Source organism: Dipodomys spectabilis, unplaced genomic scaffold (genome assembly GCF_019054845.1).
Source record: "Dipodomys spectabilis isolate Male_0828 unplaced genomic scaffold, ASM1905484v1 ptg000108l, whole genome shotgun sequence".
Lineage (NCBI taxonomy): Eukaryota > Metazoa > Chordata > Mammalia > Rodentia > Heteromyidae > Dipodomys > Dipodomys spectabilis.
In genome coordinates this window covers 14,919,068-14,938,506 of record NW_024870785.1, presented here as the reverse complement: position 1 = coordinate 14,938,506, position 19,439 = coordinate 14,919,068, and the positions used below count along the sequence as shown (strand labels likewise).

At 40.9% G+C, this 19,439-nt stretch overlaps 1 protein-coding gene across 1 annotated transcript; it reads left to right on the top strand.

Moving 5' to 3' along the window:
* The first annotated feature begins 1,512 nt into the window (after positions 1–1,512).
* Positions 1,513–14,498, top strand: Gtf2a2 (general transcription factor IIA subunit 2). The gene is made up of 5 exons (XM_042688011.1): positions 1,513–1,657; positions 6,493–6,609; positions 7,804–7,908; positions 12,459–12,585; positions 14,199–14,498. The coding sequence occupies exons 2-5, from the start codon at positions 6,538–6,540 to the stop codon at positions 14,222–14,224; spliced, it is 330 nt and encodes a 109-aa protein (XP_042543945.1). The 5' UTR covers positions 1,513–1,657; positions 6,493–6,537; the 3' UTR covers positions 14,225–14,498.
* The last annotated feature ends 4,941 nt before the right edge of the window (positions 14,499–19,439 follow it).

The window sequence follows — 19,439 nt, the reverse complement described above, 5'->3', positions numbered from 1 at the left end:
ACTGCTTAACAGTGGTTTATTTACATAAGCCTAGCTAATATTTGGTGGTGTTCAGGGCCATTGACTTGCATAGCCCTTGGAACTCTTCACATAGAACACAACTGAGAATTTCTTCAGACACTGATGCACTTTCATTCATATATATATATATATATATATATACACACATATATATATTTCAAAAATGTTTTCATTACAAGTTCACATGCTGTTATCAGGACAAAAGTACTGTGACCTTTTAGTGAGATGATAGTACTGTCCTTTCACAGTGAGACATTCAGTCCTGCTATATGTGTACAAAATGGGTCATTTGGTCTCTGTAAGAAATACTTGGGTTGGTCATGATTTACTAGAGATGTAATATTTTCTTTTCCTGACTTATCAGGAATACAATGACTTGTATCCTGATTTGTTGCACATCTTATTTTTGCAACATTAATGAATCAATAAATTAATTGGAAAGCTTGTTGTGCCTTGTTTATTAACTTTTTAAAAATTACACTACCAGATTTTTACCGAATTATCTACTAAGCCTTTCATATAGTTTCAGACTTACTTTTTGGTGGTGATGGTGGTGGTGGGGCTTGAACTCAGGACCTGGACACTGTCCCTGACCTCTTTTGCTCAAAGCTAGCATTCTATCACTATAAGCCACAGTTCCACTTCCGGTTTTTGAGTGGTTAATTGGCTTATTTTTACCTTATTTTATGTATTACATATATATGTAGGATTACAGGCGTGAGTGACCAGTAGCTAGGCCAGACTTTTTCTTTTGCTTACCTGGGTGCTTCTTGTTCTGACAGGGTGAAAAATTCGGCCTGCTAACCCGACTATGTATTTCATCACTTAGAATTGTTCTCATTTGTAAGGAACACAAGGGTAGAATTAAAAGACTGAGACAGGCTGCAGTGGCTCTGCCTGTAGTCCTAGCTACTCAGGAGGCTGAGATCCGAGGATCGCGGTTCAAAAGCCAGCCCCAGCAGGAAAGACAGACTCTTCACCAGAAAACCGAAAGTGGTGCTGTGGCTCAAGTGGTAGAGCACTAGCCTTGAGCTGAGGAGCTGAGGGACAGCGCCCAGGCCCAGAGTTCAAGCCCCATAATAAAGACTGAAAATAGGAAACATGGCGTAAATAAGAACCTATCTAGTCTGTAGACCTGCTAGGAAGGTTTCATTGGTAGGAATACTTGTTTATACATTTAGCCTAAGTCACTATTGAGTTTGCCCCGAGGCTGCTGTGCACATATCTGAAGCTTTTAAAACTGCATTGCACTTTCTGTAATAGCACGCTGAGGAAAACCCGGGCATACAACATCCTCTGAGCCCCCGGCGTTGCTTACCTACGGTGGAGCAGCGACCACTAGAAATGACCCATCTCTCACGAGTGATTGGACTTACTCCAGCGAACCAGCGCCTTCCTCTCCGAGGCCCCGCCCCCTCCGGCAGACCGACGCGCGGAGCACGAATGGGCGGAGCCTCCGCCCCGCCCTGGTGTCACTTCCAGGTACCGCGAGCGCTTCCGGGTCGTCGTTCCAGCTCCGCGGCTTCGGACGGCCGGAGACTCCGGGGGGTCGGCAGAGGGGGCGCCTCCGCCCGGCTCCTGGCCCCGCCATTCCTAAGCTATCTGCGGCGGGAAACGCCTTTCCCCTCAGGGAGTGGTGAGTGTGGCGGGGAGGCCGGCTGAGTGGGCTCTGAGGCGCCGGGAGGGCCCGGGGCTGGAGTCGGCCCTCACCGCCCGCCGGGCGGGCTGGAGACGGAGGGGCGGGAGAGGGAGCCCCGGGGGGGGGGGGGAGGCCGGGGAAGCAGCCCGGCAGGGGCGGGGGCCGCGGCTCCGGCCGGCCCTGGGGAGAGCCGAGGCCCAGCGCCCGGCAGGTCTCTCCCACCGTGGGGAGACGTCCTGGGCGCCCCCATCCCCGCGCCGCGTCGCTCGGCGTTCGCAAACTTGCTTCCAACTTGGCTCCGGCCAACTTCCACCGAGGAAAGAATGGAGCCTAAACTTCCGAGGGACGGGGCCGGCCGCGGGCGGGCGGGCGCCGCCGGGGGCAGGGGGGGGTGGGGGCTGGGGGGGGCAGGGGAGTGGGGGCTGGGGGGGGGGGGTGCAGCCTTGCTGAACCGTGGTGGCTTGCACCCCATCCGAGATTTGCGCTCTCGCAGGGAATTTTTTTTTTTTTTTTTGTCGGTCGTGGGGCTTGAACTCTGGGCCTGGGCGCTGTCCCTCAGCTCTTCAGCTCAAGGCGAGCGCTCTACCTACAGCGCCACTTCCGGTTTTCTGGTGGTTTATTGGAGATAGGAGTCTCACGGTCTTTCCTGCCCGGGCTGGCTTTGAACCGCAATCCTCAGATCTCAGCCTCCTGAGTAGCTAGGATTACAGGCGTGAGCCACCAGCGCCCGGCTTTCGCAGGGAATTTTTAAACAAGCCCAGAGTGATCATTAAACCCACTCTGATTCCTACAGGTCAAAGGAAGGCGTGTGTGGATATTTCTCTGTCCGCCTTAGACCTTCTCCTCCACACTTGCCATACTTACTTGATGCGTACTTTATTCAGCAAGTATTTTCTTTCACTACCGTTGTGTGTCAGGTATTGCCGTGATGCTCAGTGTGCTTTAAGGGCAAAAACACTGCCCTCATGGGATTATATGCTATTTAGGGATGCAAAATTACACACACATACACATATATATATTATACATAGATACGTGACTTGAAAGAAGTCCATAACGTAATGTGTCGAAAGGTGATCGATGCCATGGGAAAGACAAGAAGAAAAAAAGGATATACAGGAAAGTTCCAGAGGAGATGTGAAAATTTTATTTTATTTTAAATCTAGTGGTCAGTTTAGGCCTTATTGAGTAGGAGCTATTTGTGCAAAGACAAAAGAATTTTAAGAGTGTTGGCCAAGTAAAATACCTGGAGAAGAACATTCCAGACAGAAAGATGATCCCATCACAAAGCTCTCAGGCCAGAACACAGCTGTGGTGCTGAGGAAAACTGCAAACAATCACTGAACCTGGAAAAGGATTAGCAGAGGGGGGTGAATGAGATAAGGAAAGAGAGATAAGAGGTAGCTAGATCCTTGAAAGGACTGCTGGAAGTTGTGGGAGGCTGGAAAGGGAAGAGACAAGTTCTAACTGCTACTTCTAAAAGATCACCCTGGCCATGAGATTCAGAAAGAGAAGGAGGCTATCACCACAATGCAAATGATTGATAGTGGCTCACATCAGGGTGATTATAACAGACGTAGTGAGAACTGGTTGCAGTCTGAATGCCTTTTGAAAGTAGAGCTTATAGGATTTGCTAAGAAGTGGAGGTGAAGGATGACAGCGAAGGTTTTGACCAACCCTTGAAGTATGGACTTAATGTCAACTGCGATGGGAATAAGAAGGCAGGTGCACAAATGAGAAGTTTAAGTGTGTATGTGAACTTAAGAATCATCATCAATGGTATTTAAGGTTATAAGAATAAATGTTATCTCTTTTTTTTTTGTGGGGGGGGGGGGGGGTCCAGTCGTGGGGCCTGAACTCTGGGCCTGGGCGCTGTCCCTCAGCTCTTCAGCTCAAGGCTAGCACGCTATCACTTGAGCCATAGCACCACTTCAGGCTTTTTTTTTTTTTCTGCTTATGTGGTGCTGAGGAATCGAACCCAGGGCCTCAAGCATGCAAGGTAAGCGCTCTACCACTGAGCCACCTTCTCAGCCCCTAAATGTTATCTCTAAGGAATGGGTTTGGATAGAAAGTGGCCAATCCTGGAAGACTGTATTCTGTGACTTTAAGAATTCTGGAAGAAGAGAATCAGCCAACAAACAAGAAAGATGAAACCATGACTTAAGAGCACAATCCCAAAAGTAACGAGTCCTGGAAGCCAAAGAAAGATTAACAAAGGAGGAGGAGTAATCAGCTGAGTCAAATGCTGTAGTTTGGTGAGGATCAGGTTTAGCAATGCAATTGATGACCTTTTCCCATCTGTTTAAATGGTAAGGGCTAATGGAAGTGCTTAGCAAAAAGCCTACAAAGTTTATGAGATTAAGAGAATGAGAAACATTGGTTGACTCCAAGAAGTTTTTTTTACTGCTGGGAAGAACCGAAAAGTAGAGTATGGTGGCAGGGGAAGTATGTTGCTTTTGTTTTTTTCCCCAAAATGGAATTTGGCTTGTTTGGTGATAGGAATGACACGGAGAGGGAAATTTTTGGTGGTGAAGAGGAGAAAGAGTAGCTGAATTGTTAAAAACAGTATCCTCAGTGTACTAGAGGGATAGACCTGACAGAAAAGCAGAAAGGCATAAAAACACATGTAATTCAACTATCGTGACAGCCCAGACAAGAAGGAAGAGTATAATGGTAGATAGAGGTGGTTGAGAGAATCTGAAGTTTTCATTGTTTTAGTTTCCTCAGTAAAGCAGACTTTGTGTACTACTCAAATGCTTCTTATATTTTCATCAGTTTTACAACATATAAATATTTTTTGATACTTTGTTCTGTGTGGGATAATATACAACTGAGTACAGTATTTTCACAATAAAAAATATATATACAACTGAATGAAAGCCACTACTTTGTGATTCATCTATTTATGAAGACAAAAATATATATATGATATATATGTTATCTATAACATTATAAATTATGTATAATTACAATTATCTATTATGTTATATAATATATATGTCAACCTCAGTTATTGGTATAATGCAATGCAAGAAGGAAAGAGCAAATTCCTTTTTACAGGTTGAGCTTAGCCTTTCTGTTGAGGTCACTGAGTAGAGATATGAATTAAGTGCTGTGACTCTGAGAAGATTCACAACAAAAAAAGAAAAGTCAGTGCAAAAGCCTTAAAACAGCAGGCTTGCCATGTCAAAGAACAGCAGTGGATCAATGTGAGAGTAGCAGAGGGCATGAGCCTGAGTAGAAGATAAAAACAGGAGGGTCGCAGAGCCACAGTGAAGTGCCCAGAGCCATGCTAAGCAAATCATGGAGGCCTTACAAACTACTGGAAGAAGCATCCTTTACTCTGAGATAGGCTACTGTTAAGTTGGTTTTGAACAGATCAGTGATGTCATTTGCCTTACGTTTTGAAGTCCCAGTGTGGCTATGATGGGGGTGAGGAAGAAAGTGGCATAGGCAGTATACAAAGAAACTACTTACTGAGCTCTATCCCATTAGTTGCTACAGCAAGTGATGGTGACTTTAGAATGGTAGCATTAAAGATGATAGATGCTGTCAGATTATAGCTGAATTGGAAGGAAGAGCTGAGAGAATTGATCCAGTCTGGATACTGGCTAAGAGAAAAAGGGGGAAAAATACTCTCTCTGGTTTTTAAGTTATGTTACTAGACTAGGCTTACTGTTTGCACAGATGGGCAAAACTGATAGCAGGTTTGGAAGGGTTGTATCAAGAATTTGGATTGGGGTGGATTTAATTTAAACTACCTACTTAATGTTTTTATTCAGTGTGGAATAAGCAGTTTTACAAGAGAGTCAGGAAACACTGGTGTGGGAGTCTTCAGCAGATAAATGATATTTAGGGCCATACGCTTAGGATAAAGTAACCAAGGGGAAAAAAGCATGTAGAAGACCTAAAAAGCCTTGGGGTGATTCAGTAATTGAAGGTGAGGAGCTGAGAAAATGAGAAATGTTGTAATATCCATCAAGGTAAAAGGAAAATGAAGGACCTCACAATCCAGAGAAGCATGTGGAGATGGCAGAAAGGGTCTGTTTTCTCAAACACTGGCTGATAAACTGTGATAGCTGATAGCTATCAATTGATAGCTATTAGCATTTCAGAATCAGGAGTTTATCTTCATTCATTCTTCTCTCCTGCATGTTATCAAAGTGCCATCCTCTCAGCAGGCACTCTATAAACACTGAATTTTAAGAGAACAGAAAAATAAGAGGACAGCCATACAAATGTGAGCTGAAGAATGGATCAGGGAGTTGGTAGCAACTAGAAAGGATGGCTAATGGAAAATTCTAGACTGAGAGGCAGACTTTTGAAAGAAATGGAAAAATACACACTTTAATGAATAATATATATATTGTATTTAAAATGATATAAAATGCCTACATCAAAATCCCAGAAAAACTGGAAAAGTAATTTTTAACTGTCCCTTGAAATCCTAAAATTGTTATAAATATATTATTTATTTGTTGGTTATGGGGCTTGAACTCAGGGCCTGGGTACTTTCCCTAAGCTCTTTTTGCTCAAGGCTAGCATTCTACCACTTTGAGCCACAGCACCACTTCTGGGCTTTTGGTGGTTAATTAGATAAGGGTCTCATGGACTTTCCTGCCTGTGTTAGCTTTAAACTGTGATCCTCAGATCTCAACCTCCTGAGTAGTTAGGATTACAGTATAATATAATTATATATAAATTATATTATTTGTAATCAACAGTTCTGATCATTCTGTATTAAAATATATGAAGCAGACTATACTACAAGCACAAATCATAACGTTACAGTATGAACTTTTCTAACAGTCTTATATTTTTTTTATTTTTAGGACATCAATGCAAACCTGAAGAAAACAGTTTTTTCCTCCTAAGCCATGGCATATCAGTTATACAGAAATACCACGCTGGGAAACAGTCTTCAAGAGAGCCTAGATGAGCTCATACAGGTAAGGACCGAAATTGCCATATGGATAGGCATACAACATTTTTGTCACATCCCTTATCTCAGGCAAACCTATATGAGGTAAACTTACACCATGGGACCAGGAAGTCATTATCACTGAGGAATCACTTCATATTCCTGTGGCTCACACTGTCAATGTCATGACAGTAAAACAAAACAAAACAAAATGGCTATTGGAAATCTTCAAAATTTCACTAAAATTTTAAAATTAATATCCCCTTTTTATATTTAGAAGGCATACTCTATAATAGCCTTGCATATGTAAATAATAATAGAATTATAATTCATAAAAAAAATACCTAATTTTGCCAGGCATCGGTGGCTCATATCTGTAGTCTTAGCTACCCAGGAGGCTGAGATCTGAGGATCACAGTTCAAATCCAGCCCAAGCAGAAAAGTCCCTGTGAGATTCTTATCTCCAATTACCACTCAAAAATTGGAAGTGCTGAGGCTGGGAAGGTAGCTCAGCGGTAGAGTGCATGCCTTGCAAGCATGAGGCCCTGGGTTCGATTCCTTAGCACCACATAAACAGAAAAAGCCGGAAGTGGCGCTGTGGCCCCAGTGGTAGAGCACTAGCCTTGAGCTGAAGAGCTGAGGGACAGCGCCCAGGCCCAGAGTTCAGGCCCCATGACTGGCAAAAAAAAAAAAAATTGGAAGTGCAACTATGGCTCTTAAATGGTAGAGCACTAGCCTTGTGGAATAGAGCTCAGGGACAGTGCCTGTTCTGAGTTCAAGCTCCACAACTGACCAAAAAAAATTTTATTTAATTTCAATAAGCTTAATATTTTGAAATAAAAGGTAGAATTTATATTTCAATTTTAGGACAATTAATATTTTATTTGAGCCACCCAATTAAGCACACCTTAAATATTTGCGTTTTATTTGATATTATATCGACTTCAGTAAGAGTTAGTCATTGCTTTGGTTTTTACATATAGTTCTCAGTATTTTTTATTTAGAAGCAACTTGGTCCCTCAGCTATTGAACACCTTTTTCCAAACACTAGAGAAAGACAGACAAAGCTATGCAAAAGGTATTTTCAGGCTTTGCCTCTTCATTATCAGTTATGGCAAAAGAGAATCACAAATCTTAGCTTAGAAGTTAAATTGTACATGTGTTTTTGAGTTTGTTTGTAATATTCTTCCTTAAGAGGATTTGTGACCTTTACTTTTCTCAGTCTCAACAGATCACCCCCCAACTTGCACTTCAAGTTCTACTTCAGTTTGATAAGGCTATAAATTCAGCATTGGCTCAGAGGGTCAGGAACAGAGTCAATTTCAGGGTAAGGATATTTTCCTCAATCTAGAAGTCTGAACCAGTGGTTTTTGCAACAGTATTTAGAGATCTGTACATATTTATTAATCATGAGGACGTGATGGCTAACTTTTGGAGTCTGTCTTGTAATAATTTAATTATAATTTAATAATTTAATCATTAGTTAATAATTAATTATACTTTAAAGACATTCATCCACTTCGCATTCATCCACTTAATGTGAGAAATAGAATTGCTTCTAGGTTTTTATTCCACTGTTTCACCTTCCCTGAAGAATTGAGATTTCTAACACCTGAAAGCATTAACTGTAAGAGTAATGGTGACAATGTAATCCCTACGGTTCAGTTATATTTTTCAAACCTTGGCCTTCACTCATTCAAAGAAATATTTAACAGGGTTAAATTCAGAAAGTTCATATTACTTACAATCTGCTCTTAAATAACCTGGCTTAGAAACTCTTACTGATAGATAATTATCTGTTCTGGTAACTGAGTCTTATTTGAATTATTTAGATATTGAAGACTCATCTGAAGCTGAACAAAACTGTCTCAGTTTGGTGGTTATCTTGTATTGACCTTTGCTGAATGTACTGAAACAAATCATTTTACCACATTATAATGTTGGAGTCAAATAACATTGTATATCATGATATTTGGTTAGTTATTACATTTATCTTATTTATTACATTTATCTAATTATACTTATTAACAATTAGAAGGTTAAGATAGATAAAGATCCGGGTATGAGTAGAGTTTAGTATAAAGGTTATCTTAAAGACAGCCTCAGTGCTTTGGAAAGGAAGGTTGTATTTGTTGATAATGAAAAACACAACAGAAAAGTAGTAGCATATACCTGTAATGCCTACACTTTAGAAGCCAAGTGAGAGAATCACGAGTTTGAGGCTAAATAATGAGACTTTGTCTTTTAAAAAAAAAAAAAAGTCGTGGGGTCTGAACTCTGGGCCTGGGCGCTGTCCCTCAGCTCTTCAGCTCAAGGCTAGCGCTCTACCACTTGAGCCACAGCGCCACTTCTGGCTTTTTTCTTTTTGCTTATGTGGTGCTGAGGAATCGAACCCAGGGCCTCAGACATGCAAGGCAAGCGCTCTACCACTGAGCCACCTTCCCAGCCCCCCCCCCCCCCCAAAAAAAAGGTTTCTTAAGAAACATTTGATTGCCTATTTACTTTTCATTGCTGCTGCTCTAGTTTAGGTTTTTATCATCCTGTTTCACAGTATTAAAGCAGATTTGATCAATTTTCAGTCCAGAATATTTGCAGATAGCATTCTGTTTAGATTGATGTAGCATATGGTAAAGAGAAAAGAGATAATTTGTTGATAATATCTATTTTCAAAGCTACATTGCTAGATCAGATTTAAGTATATGTATTTATAATAATTTTTGATGGCCTTGAAATAAGATTAGGTACTCGTTAAAAGAATAGAATATGCCGGGCACCAGTGGCTCTGGGCACCAGTGGCTCTCGCCTGTAATCCTAGCTGCTCAGGAGACTGAGATCTGAGGATCATGGTTCAAAGGCAGCCCAATCAGGAAAGTCCATGAGACTCTTAGCTCAATAAACCACTCAGAAAACTGGAAGTGGCACTGTGGCTCAAGTGGTAGAGCACTTGCCTTGAGCTGAAGAGTGCAGGGACAGTGCCCAAGCCTAGAGTTCAAGCCCCACAACCGACAAAAAAAAAAAGAATAGAATAATATTATACAGCATGTTAAGCTTGTTTTAAATCATTTTATGAGACTACTTAGTAGGATACTATAGGAAAAATAACTTCAGTATGAGAACTGAGGCTTTAAATATTTATATGTTGACATGGGTTTTTTGTTTGTTTGTCAGTCATGGGGCTTGAACTCTGGGCCTGGGTGGTGTCCCTGAGCTCTTCAGCTCAAGGCTGGCATCCTACCACTTGAGCCACAGTGCCACTTCCAATTTTCTGGTGGTTTATTAGAGATAAGAGTCTCACGTCCTGCCCAGGCTGGCTTTGAACTGTGATCCTCAGATCTCAGCCTCCTGAGTAGCTAGGATTACAAGCATGAGCCCGGCCTATGCTGAATGTATTAGTAAAAAAAGTTTAAAAGTATAAGTCTCCAAGATCTTAAATTGATTTTTTTTTCCTAGTCCTAGGGCTTGAACTCAGAGCCTGGGTACTTTTTTTGAGTAGTTTATTGGAGATAAGAGTCTTACAGACTTTCCTGCCCTTGACTGTCTTTGAACTGTAATCCTCAGATCTTAGCCTCCTAAGTAGCTAGGATTACAGGCATAAGCCACCAGCGCCCGGCTTACATTAATTTTTTTTTACAGTCACTATACATTTTTGAGTTAACGGTTAAGCAGCTAGTAGTACCTAATAAAAATAATGTTTTAAGTTGTATTGCTGATATATACGCCCATCTGAAATGTATGTAAAATCCACACTGTCAGTGTTAAGGTATATTTAAGCTGCTTTGAGTTTTAGGGGAAAATTTCACATTGTATTTTTTCACATTGTATTCTTGACTGAGCTTTTAAAGATAAAATGCTTCATTTCCTATAGTATCCTATTAAAAGAATGTCTGCCCACAGATACAGGTAATAGCTACTCCATAATTCTGAACTTCCAATAGTAGTTAAGCATTACTACAATGGTTAAGAAGAATAGCCCTGGGGCTGGGAAGGTGGCTCAGTGGTAGAGTGCTTGCCTTGCATGCCTGAGGCCCTGGTTTCGATTCCTCAGCACCACATAAGCAAAAAAGAAAAAAGCCGGAAGTGGCGCTGTGGCTCAAGTGGTAGAGCGCTAGCCTTGAGCTGGAGAGCTGAGGGACAGCGCCCAGGCCCAGAGTTCAGGCCCCACGACTGGACCCAAAAAAGAAGAAGAAGAATAGCCCTCTAGCCTGGTGGTGGTGGCTCACCCCTGTAATCCTAACTTTACTCAGGAGGCTGAGATCTGAGGGTTTCAGTTCAAAGCCAGCCAGGGCAGATAAGACCATAAGACTCTTATTTTCAATTAACCACCAGAAAACCAGAAGTGGAGCTATGGCTCAAAGTGGTAGTGTGTTAGACTTGAGCAAAAGAGCTCTGGGACAGGGCCCATGCATGCAGTGAGCTCAAGACCCAGGGACCAACAAAAAAAGAAAAAAAAAATGATAGCCCTTCTAATGACACAATTTCCTTCCCGTGTTCTGATGTTTCTATTGTATACATTTTAAGATGTTACTTTAACTGTAAAAATTAGTGTTTAGTCAAAGACAAATATCCTACACACCAAAAGTTTTTTAATTTTTATTGAGATTAAGTGATTACATAAATTTCACAAATTTCACAGTATTGTGTGATAGTGATACTTGAAATGTAATTTTCATTATCATTACTCTTCAGCCCTTTTGATATAATAACTAAAAATTATAGTCAGTAAAAGTCATTTTATTTCATGTTAAGTATTATAGTTCACCAAATTCTTCTAAAAAGATTCGATTTATGCTATTATCTAACCTGTTTTGTTAAACAATTTTAAACACTGTTTTCTGGGATCTCCTATTCCATTCCATGTTTTCCTACTGTCCCACTTCTCCTTTGACAACTTGTTCTTCAAAACTCAAACTTTATGAGAGGAACTTCTTTGCCTGGTGTCCTCTGGGTTCTTAAGTGTGCCTGCTGTGCCCCCACTGTAGAAGTCACATACTCTTTCATACACCTTTATACTGTTCACTTGCTCATTTATTGCTCATAATTATTATGTTCATTAACTGATTCATTCCTAGCCACCATTCTCACTTGATAACACATTTAGGTCACTCACTATTTCAAGAATACTGTGCAGGAAGCATTTTTTTCTCAGGTATTTGATGCTTCTCTTGAATTAAGGATTATAGGTATTTAAATATCTTGCCTCATACTAAATTTCCTATGTGAGTATATGTGTATAGATCTCGGCTTGTGATTATATGCTGTTGGTACTTATGTTTGCACTTTTAGCCTACTCTATAAAATGTTTCCTTTAATTGTTCAAGTACATATTCCTGACACAACAACAACAACAAAGCTTTTGGAATAAAGTCAGTTGTGTAAGACAGTGAATATTTTAGTGATATTTAGTGATGCATCAGACCCAAATTATAGAGTTAAATTGGTTTAAAATTTTGAGAAATCTCTGCTTTTGTACAAGATTGGAGAATGAACACATAAAATAGATAAAATATGTAGCTTCAAAAAACTATTTTTAAAAAAACCTGTCAAATAAGCTTCCATAATTTAGCCACACGAGGGCAGTATAAATACAAAGTCAGTTTTTTATAAAGTCTTTTTCGGTAATTTACATATTCTTTTATAATAGAAAAAATATTCTGCTAACTAAAAGATTATTAAATTATTCCCCTAGCAAATTTATCTGGGTTTTCCTTTCACTTGTTTGTCATTTGAGTAGATAATTAAGAAAAGTCTTAAATAAGCTAATTTTAAACATACTATATTAACAATTATATACTTGGTAGCTAAGTTTTAAATTGCTTCAGGAAAAAAATATGAGAGAGAAAATGACTTCATGGCATGTCTAAATATTTTGTTTTAAAGGGCTCTCTAAATACATACAGATTCTGCGATAATGTGTGGACTTTTGTATTGAATGATGTTGAATTCAGAGAAGTGACAGAACTTATTAAAGTGGATAAAGTAAAAATTGTAGCCTGTGATGGTAAAAGTAAGTGTTTTATATTAAATTTTTTAAATGTAAACCTTTTTTAATTTCATTAACAAATGTACATTAACTTAAATTTGAACAGCCCCACATATAGCTAGTCCATGCCTGTCAAATCGGACGCATAGCCATAGTCTAGAAGTTTGTCAGGTTCAGACAGACAAGAACCAAAAAAAGTAAAGGCCTCTGCACAGGTTTAATGAGAGCAAGGAGTCCATGCTTCACTTACAGGAGCTTCTGCTGTGTAATGACAAGTAGCTCTTAGTGTTTCCATGGCCCTGAGAAGCTTCACTTAGAGCAAGGTATAATAACTGACCTCAATAAAAACACTGAGTACTTAAGGAATACTTAGATTTTATTCATTTGCTGTGTATCAGCAGAAAAAGACAACAATTTTGAAATTGTTTCAAAATTGTAATACAGTTTGGCATTTACAGTAATTTTTTAAATACTCCATTCCTTAGAGATAAATGAAGTACTGCTATAAAATAAGTCCACTGACATCTAAAAGTTAGCTTCCTAAAATTGTGTTTCTAATCCAGAAGCAGAAAAAAAAGAATGACAATAGCTTCCTTTTGATCTGTTTCTCAACAGTAAGACAACATAGGACCTGAGAAAAGGTGGAGCTCTGTAAGAGATAGGAACCAGCTTACCTCTTCTCTCTGGCATATACATGAAGGCTCAGTGTTGTCTTTTTCTCTCTGCCTAAAAGCAGATTGTTGTCATTCTCTTATTGTTTTTTTATTTTATTTTTTTAATCCAGTCATGGGGCCTGAACTCTAGGCCTGGGCGCTGTCCCTCAGCTCTTCAGCTCAAAGCTAGCGCTCTACCACTTGAGCCACAGTGCCACTTCCGGCTTTTTTCTTTTTGCTTATGTGGTGCTGAGGAATCGAACCCAGGGCCTCATGCATGCAAGGCAAGCCCTCTACCACTGAGCCACCTTCCCCGCACCGATTGTTGTCATTCTCTAGAACATTTCCATTGCCAGTTCCCCTTCTCCCCACCCCCAAATTCTCACCACTATTCCTTCTTTTTTTTTTTTTTAATAGATACTTGTAAAATATTTAAATTTGGGCTGGGCACCAGTAGCTCACTCCTGCAGTCCTAGCTACTCGGGAGCCTGAGCTCTGAGGATTGTGGTTCAAAGCCTGCCCAGACCGAAAAGTCCCCATGAAAACACTTATCTCCAATTAACTACTCCGAAACTGGAAGTAAAGCTGTGGCTCAAAGTGGTAGACCGCTAACCTTGAGCAAAAGACAGTGCCCATGCCTCAGGTTCAAGCCTCACAACAGACAAAAAAAAAAAATTTAACCAGGTGCCAGTGGCTCACACCTGTAATCCTAGCTACTCAGGAGGCTGAGATCTGAGGATCACAGTTCAAAGCCAGCCCAGGCAGGAAAGTCCGTGAGACACATCTCTAATAAACCACTAGAAAATCGGAAGTAGCACTGTGGCTCAAGAGGTAGAGCGCTGGCCTTGAGCTGAAGAGCGCAGGGACAGCGCCCAAGCCCAGGGTTCAAGCCCCATGACCAGCCAAAAGAAGAAAAAAAAATTTAAAAAATTTAAAATTCAAAGTTGCCCTTTGAATTAACTCTTTCTCTTTTCTGTTTCCTAGATACTGGTTCTAATACTACAGAATAAGTAGGAAGAAAAAGGCTTTTTTATGCCATCTCCTGTTATTATCACTTTTTGAAGAGAAGCATAGAAGAGACTTTTTTAATTTATTCTAGCATTGCAAAAATGACTACACTGTGCTATACTATGGGAGAATACCAGCAGAAAGAAGCTTATAACTCTGTATTCTCCTACATTACCTTTATTATACAGCATGAAGAAACTTGACTTTTTTTTAATGACAAATCAAAAGTGGTTGTCTTCCTGAGAGCATTCTTTAATAAATTCATTTTAAAAACTCCATGTGAGTTATAATTGGTGGACTGTTAAACAGGAAGTATGAAGACACTAAATATGAAAATGCACTGGGTGGTCTATACCAAAAAAAAAAGAAAAACACACTTAGAAATACATTTGTTTCAATGAGGTCTCATTCGTTTTCTTAATTGTAACTTTACTTGATAGTATCAACAAGAAAGGCCCAAAGTCTGGGTGGAATGTTGCTAAGGAAATCCCTTTTTTTTCACAGTATAGAACAGAGGGTGTGAGAAATCCTAACTGCAACTTGAATAGGAAAAGTTATACAACCTTTTGACAGCTTCAGTAGCAATAATCCCTACTTAACAACCCTTACCCAGCAATAATCCCTGCTTAACAACCCTTACCCAGCAACAACCCCTGCCCAGCAACAACCCCTGCCCAGCAACAGTCCCTGCCTAGCAACATGAACTAGATCCGAAGACATTGAGCAGGTCAAATGATTGACTTTCAAACATTCTGAAATGACCTTACCAAACATCTTCCCAATTACTAGGCAGCAATTTAAAAAAATCCTACTAAATGTATATCATTTGCTTCTATCCCTTTGCATACATAAAAGATAAAAATTTCCCCTGTTTTTCAAACTAAGAAAGTATAATGAAGACAAACACCAGTTACTTATAATGAAGACAAACACCAGTTAGTTAACTGAGTGACTAGAATTTAGTAGCTGTCTTTAATACAAGTAGACAACCTTATCCTGTAATTCATTGTTTAAGCCAGAACACAGAAATGAAGTATAATGTTTTTCTCTCTGCTAAGAGAGAAAGTTGACAGGAACATTCATTCCGCCCCGTAACTTGTAAAATTTTTAAGTAATTATGCTACGTAGTCTTTTTGTTTATAGAATACTAGCCAGCAAAGGCAGAAAAGTCCACCCCCAGTTAACCAGCAAAATTCTGGACTGCAGGTATGGTGTCTCAAGTGGTAGAATACCAGCTGTGACCAAGAAAGCTAACTAAAAGGGTGAGAACTTGAGTTTAAACTCCAGTACTTGTATACATATGCATACACATAACACACACACACCACCTAGTTTTTCCAGGTACAGAGTTATACACCCAAAATCTCAGCACTCAGGAGTATAAAGCAGGAGGGCCATAAGCTTTCAGTCAGCCTAGGCTACATAGTGAAGTTATGTCTTTGTAAAAGTTATTCTGCCTCCAGGTAGAGAAGTAGGCTGTACATTTCACTTCTGGAAACACAAGGGCAACAGGATCCTTTTCCTTTGTCCAGCTTAAGGGACTAGGTTCTCTGATCTTGTCTCCCTCTGCTTCTACTCATTCTCCCCAGGATGAGGACACTGCTTTCAGTCTTGTATCTAGTTATGCTAAAGTAATAAGGATGGGTATTAACTCGTTCCAGAAACACCTAGAAAAGTAGGTAAGATACACAAAAATAAAATTTTTAAGATACTGGTCACAATCTGTAACCCCTAAGCTATTACCCCTTAGGGCTATAACCATTAAGAGGATAAAACCAAGAGGAGCCCCTGAATTAGCTCACTCGCTACATGGTAAGTTTGAGGCTAGTCCCAGCTACTTATGGAGACCTTGTCTCAAAACCAAAAACAGATTCACCCTATCAAACATTGTAAAAGAAAAACAGGACATCAAGAGGATCAAAATTTTCTATAAATAATTGCCCAAATAAAACCCAACAAAATCCACACCTTAATAACAACATTCAGTGTCCTACAGGTAATGTGTGTACAGAGAGAGAGAGATCCTATCAAAAATGAAAGGAAGGGGCTGGGAAGGTGGCTCAGTGGTAGAGCGCTTGCCCTGCATGCCTGAGGCCCTGGGTTCAATTCCCCAGCACCACATAAGCAAAAAGAAAAAAGCCAGAAGTGGCGCTGTGGCTCAAGTGGTAGAGTGCTAGCCTTGAGTTGAAGAGCTGAGGGACAGCGCCCAGGCCCAGAGTTCAGACCCCACGACTGGACCCAAAAAAAAAAAAAGTGGAAAAGTGTTGGTGAGGAAGAGTATGGAGAGCCTTCACACACACTCTTGGTGTCTTGGTGGGAAAGGGGCTTAAGGGATCCTCTAGGTTGTTAAGAACAGTCTGTTTCTTGTTCTCAGTTCTGGTTATATGGGTGTGTTCACTTTGTAAACTTCTTGGGCCGTGCATTTGGGAATCTTTGTGCTTTTTATTTAATGTGTGTGAAACGTCAGAGATGTTGGTTATACACAAAAGGAAGAGAATTCTACATATCTTACCACCCTGTCTACCACCCACCTCCTGCTGAGTCTATCCACTCTGCCTTCAGCACCAAGCTGCCTTCCCAGGCAAAAGTTTCTTCCCGTGCTGGAATTGTCCCCCTCTTGTCGACAATGTTGTCATTGATGATCCTCTCATTCCCAGGGCTTTTCTCTCTAGATCCTTCCCATCAGTACAGGAACATTATCACTTATAATTCTCCAGACAATTGTCTATCAGCCTTCAATTATGCTACTATTTTTTCTCCTTCCCTTGGCTTAATAGTACATATTCATTGGATCTACTTTTAGCATTCTCTTTCTCCCTTTCTCCCTCTCTCCCTCTCTCTCTGTCTCTGTCTCTCTCTCTCTGTCTCTCTCTCTCTGGTTTAGTGGTACTAGGGTTTGAACTCAGCATGCTACTGCTGACACATGTCTAAAATTCTATACTACACTACTTCTAGTACTTACTTTTGAAATACAGGATTTTGCTCCCATCTGGGCATGCAACTAGACAGCAGTCAGCCTACATTTTTAGGCTTTCCTGTCACTGTTTTGTGGGAACAAGCATGTGCCACCATTTCTAGCTTCCTTCCATGAAAAATAGTGTCTTGGACTTTCTGTCCAGGATGACCTGGAACAGCAGTCCTCATGACCTCAGCCTCCCATGTGGCTTAGGATAACAGGCATTCTTGCCACTGTGTCCAGCTTTGGGTTGAGAAGGGACCTTATAAACTTTTCTGCCCAGCCTGGCCTTGAAACTTGATTCTCCCAACCTCAGCCTCCCAAGTACCAGCATTCTCTTTGAATCATTTTTCCATCTGTTCTCACCTCCACCCCTCACAGAAACTGATCTTACCAAGGGCACCTCTATATTCTTCATTCCAGAAGCCACTTCCTCCTCGCCATGATTGTGGTACAGTCATGAACTCTTCCTCCTCTGAAATACTTACTCCTCTTGATTATCACAATACCGCCTTTACTGGTTTCCCTTCCACCCCACTAACTGCTCTTTTTCCACTTTTATTGATCTCTCTTCTTCATCTCCCTGACCTCTGCAGAGCTTTGTAACTTAACTATAGTTTGGATATAGTTCGAGGGCACCCCCAGATTTTCACATGGTCTCCACAGCGGAGGTAAGATGGGTGAAGAAAGGACTTTATGTAGTTTTGTGCAATGTCCTTTAGTTCCTAACAAGAAGGTTGCTAGAGAAAAACAAGATAGGTCCTTCCCTTCCATGCTGTCTCACCTTGTGACCTCTTCCTCTCGTGTCTGTATTCCCACCAAGATGCCAGCTATCTCATTGTTACATAGCTGGGGCCAGGGTGGGAAGTTCTTAAGAGAAACAATGATGGAGCCTGCCAATCTTAAGACTTTCTGCCTTCTAAACCTATGAACTAAATTACCCTTTTTCTCAAAGGTTTCCAGCCTTCAGTATAAAATAGACTAGCACAGGCTTTCATCATTTATGATTTTTTTTTTTTGGTCGGTCGTGGGGCTTGAACTCTGGGCTTGGGCACTGTCCCTGTGCTCTTCAGCTCAAGGCGAGCACTCTACCACTTGAGCCACAGCGCCACTTTCTGGTTTTCTAGTGGTTTATTGGAGATAAGAGTCTCATGGACTTTCCTGCCTGGGCTGGCTTTGAACCATGATCCTCAGATCTCAAGCTCCTGATCTCAAGCTAGGGTTACAGGTGTGAGCCACCGGCGCCCGGCTCATCATTTATGACTTTATGAATCTAAGTTGATAAATACCAGGTAAGTATTTCTAAAGCAGACATATGTCCTAAATACAAATTCCTGTACACATTTATGTCTTTAATATCTCTGCTTAGATTCTAATTGGCATTGACAGATCTAATGATCTCAGCTGAGATCTAATGATCCAAGCCAGCCCAGGCAGGAAAGTCCATGAGACTCTTTTTTTTTTTTTTTGGTTGGTCATGGGGCTTGAACTCTGGGCCTGAGCGCTGTCCCTCAGCTCTTCAGCTCAAGGCGAGTGCTCTACCACTTGAGCTACAGTGCCACTTCCGGTTTTCTGGTGGTTTATTGGAGATAAGAGTCTCACGGTCTCTCCTGCCCGGGCTGGCTTTGAACCGCAATCCTCAGATCTCAGCCTCCTGAGTAGCTAGGATTACAGGCATGAGCCACCAGCGCCCGGCTTCCATGAGACTCTTATCTCCAGATATTTACCCCCTAAAAGCCTGAAGTGGAGCTGAGGCTCAAGGTGGTGGAGCTCTAGCCTAGAGCAGAAAAGCTCAAGAAACTTGGCCCTGAGTTCATGACCCAGGACCAAGAGAAAAGAAAAAGTGATTCACAAAATTTCTAATTTAAGTCATGGCAATTCCCTTTGGAGTCATTCTTGATTCCTCTGCCTCAGTCTGAACAAAATCTATCATGAAATTCTTAACCTAAAACCTAAAAACATATTTTCAAAATCTGCTTACAACCTGTACTGTCATTCCCAAATCAGCATTTCATAGTGATTGAATGATGGCCATAACCTCCTAACTAGCTCTTGTTCCCTGCCTTGCCTCCAACCAGTCTGTTGTCAGTGTAGCAACTACAGTCATTCCATTAAAACATTGATCAGTGTTCTGCTCAAAACCCGTTAGTGGCCTCCCATTTTACTCACAGAAGAAAACAAAATCCATGTGATGTTACTGAAATATGTCAGGTGTATTCCTTCTTTAGAACCCTGGATGTCTTTCCTCTTGGCTTAAAATG

Excerpts from the sequence above, each read along its gene's own strand:
- Gtf2a2 (XM_042688011.1), top strand. The coding sequence starts at position 6,538 with ATGGCATATCAGTTATACAGAAATACCACGCTGGGAAACAGTCTTCAA. Across the intron at positions 6,610-7,803 it reads GCCTAGATGAGCTCATACAG|TCTCAACAGATCACCCCCCA; the intron begins GTAAGGACCGAA and ends TACTTTTCTCAG. Across the intron at positions 12,586-14,198 it reads TGTAGCCTGTGATGGTAAAA|ATACTGGTTCTAATACTACA; the intron begins GTAAGTGTTTTA and ends TCTGTTTCCTAG.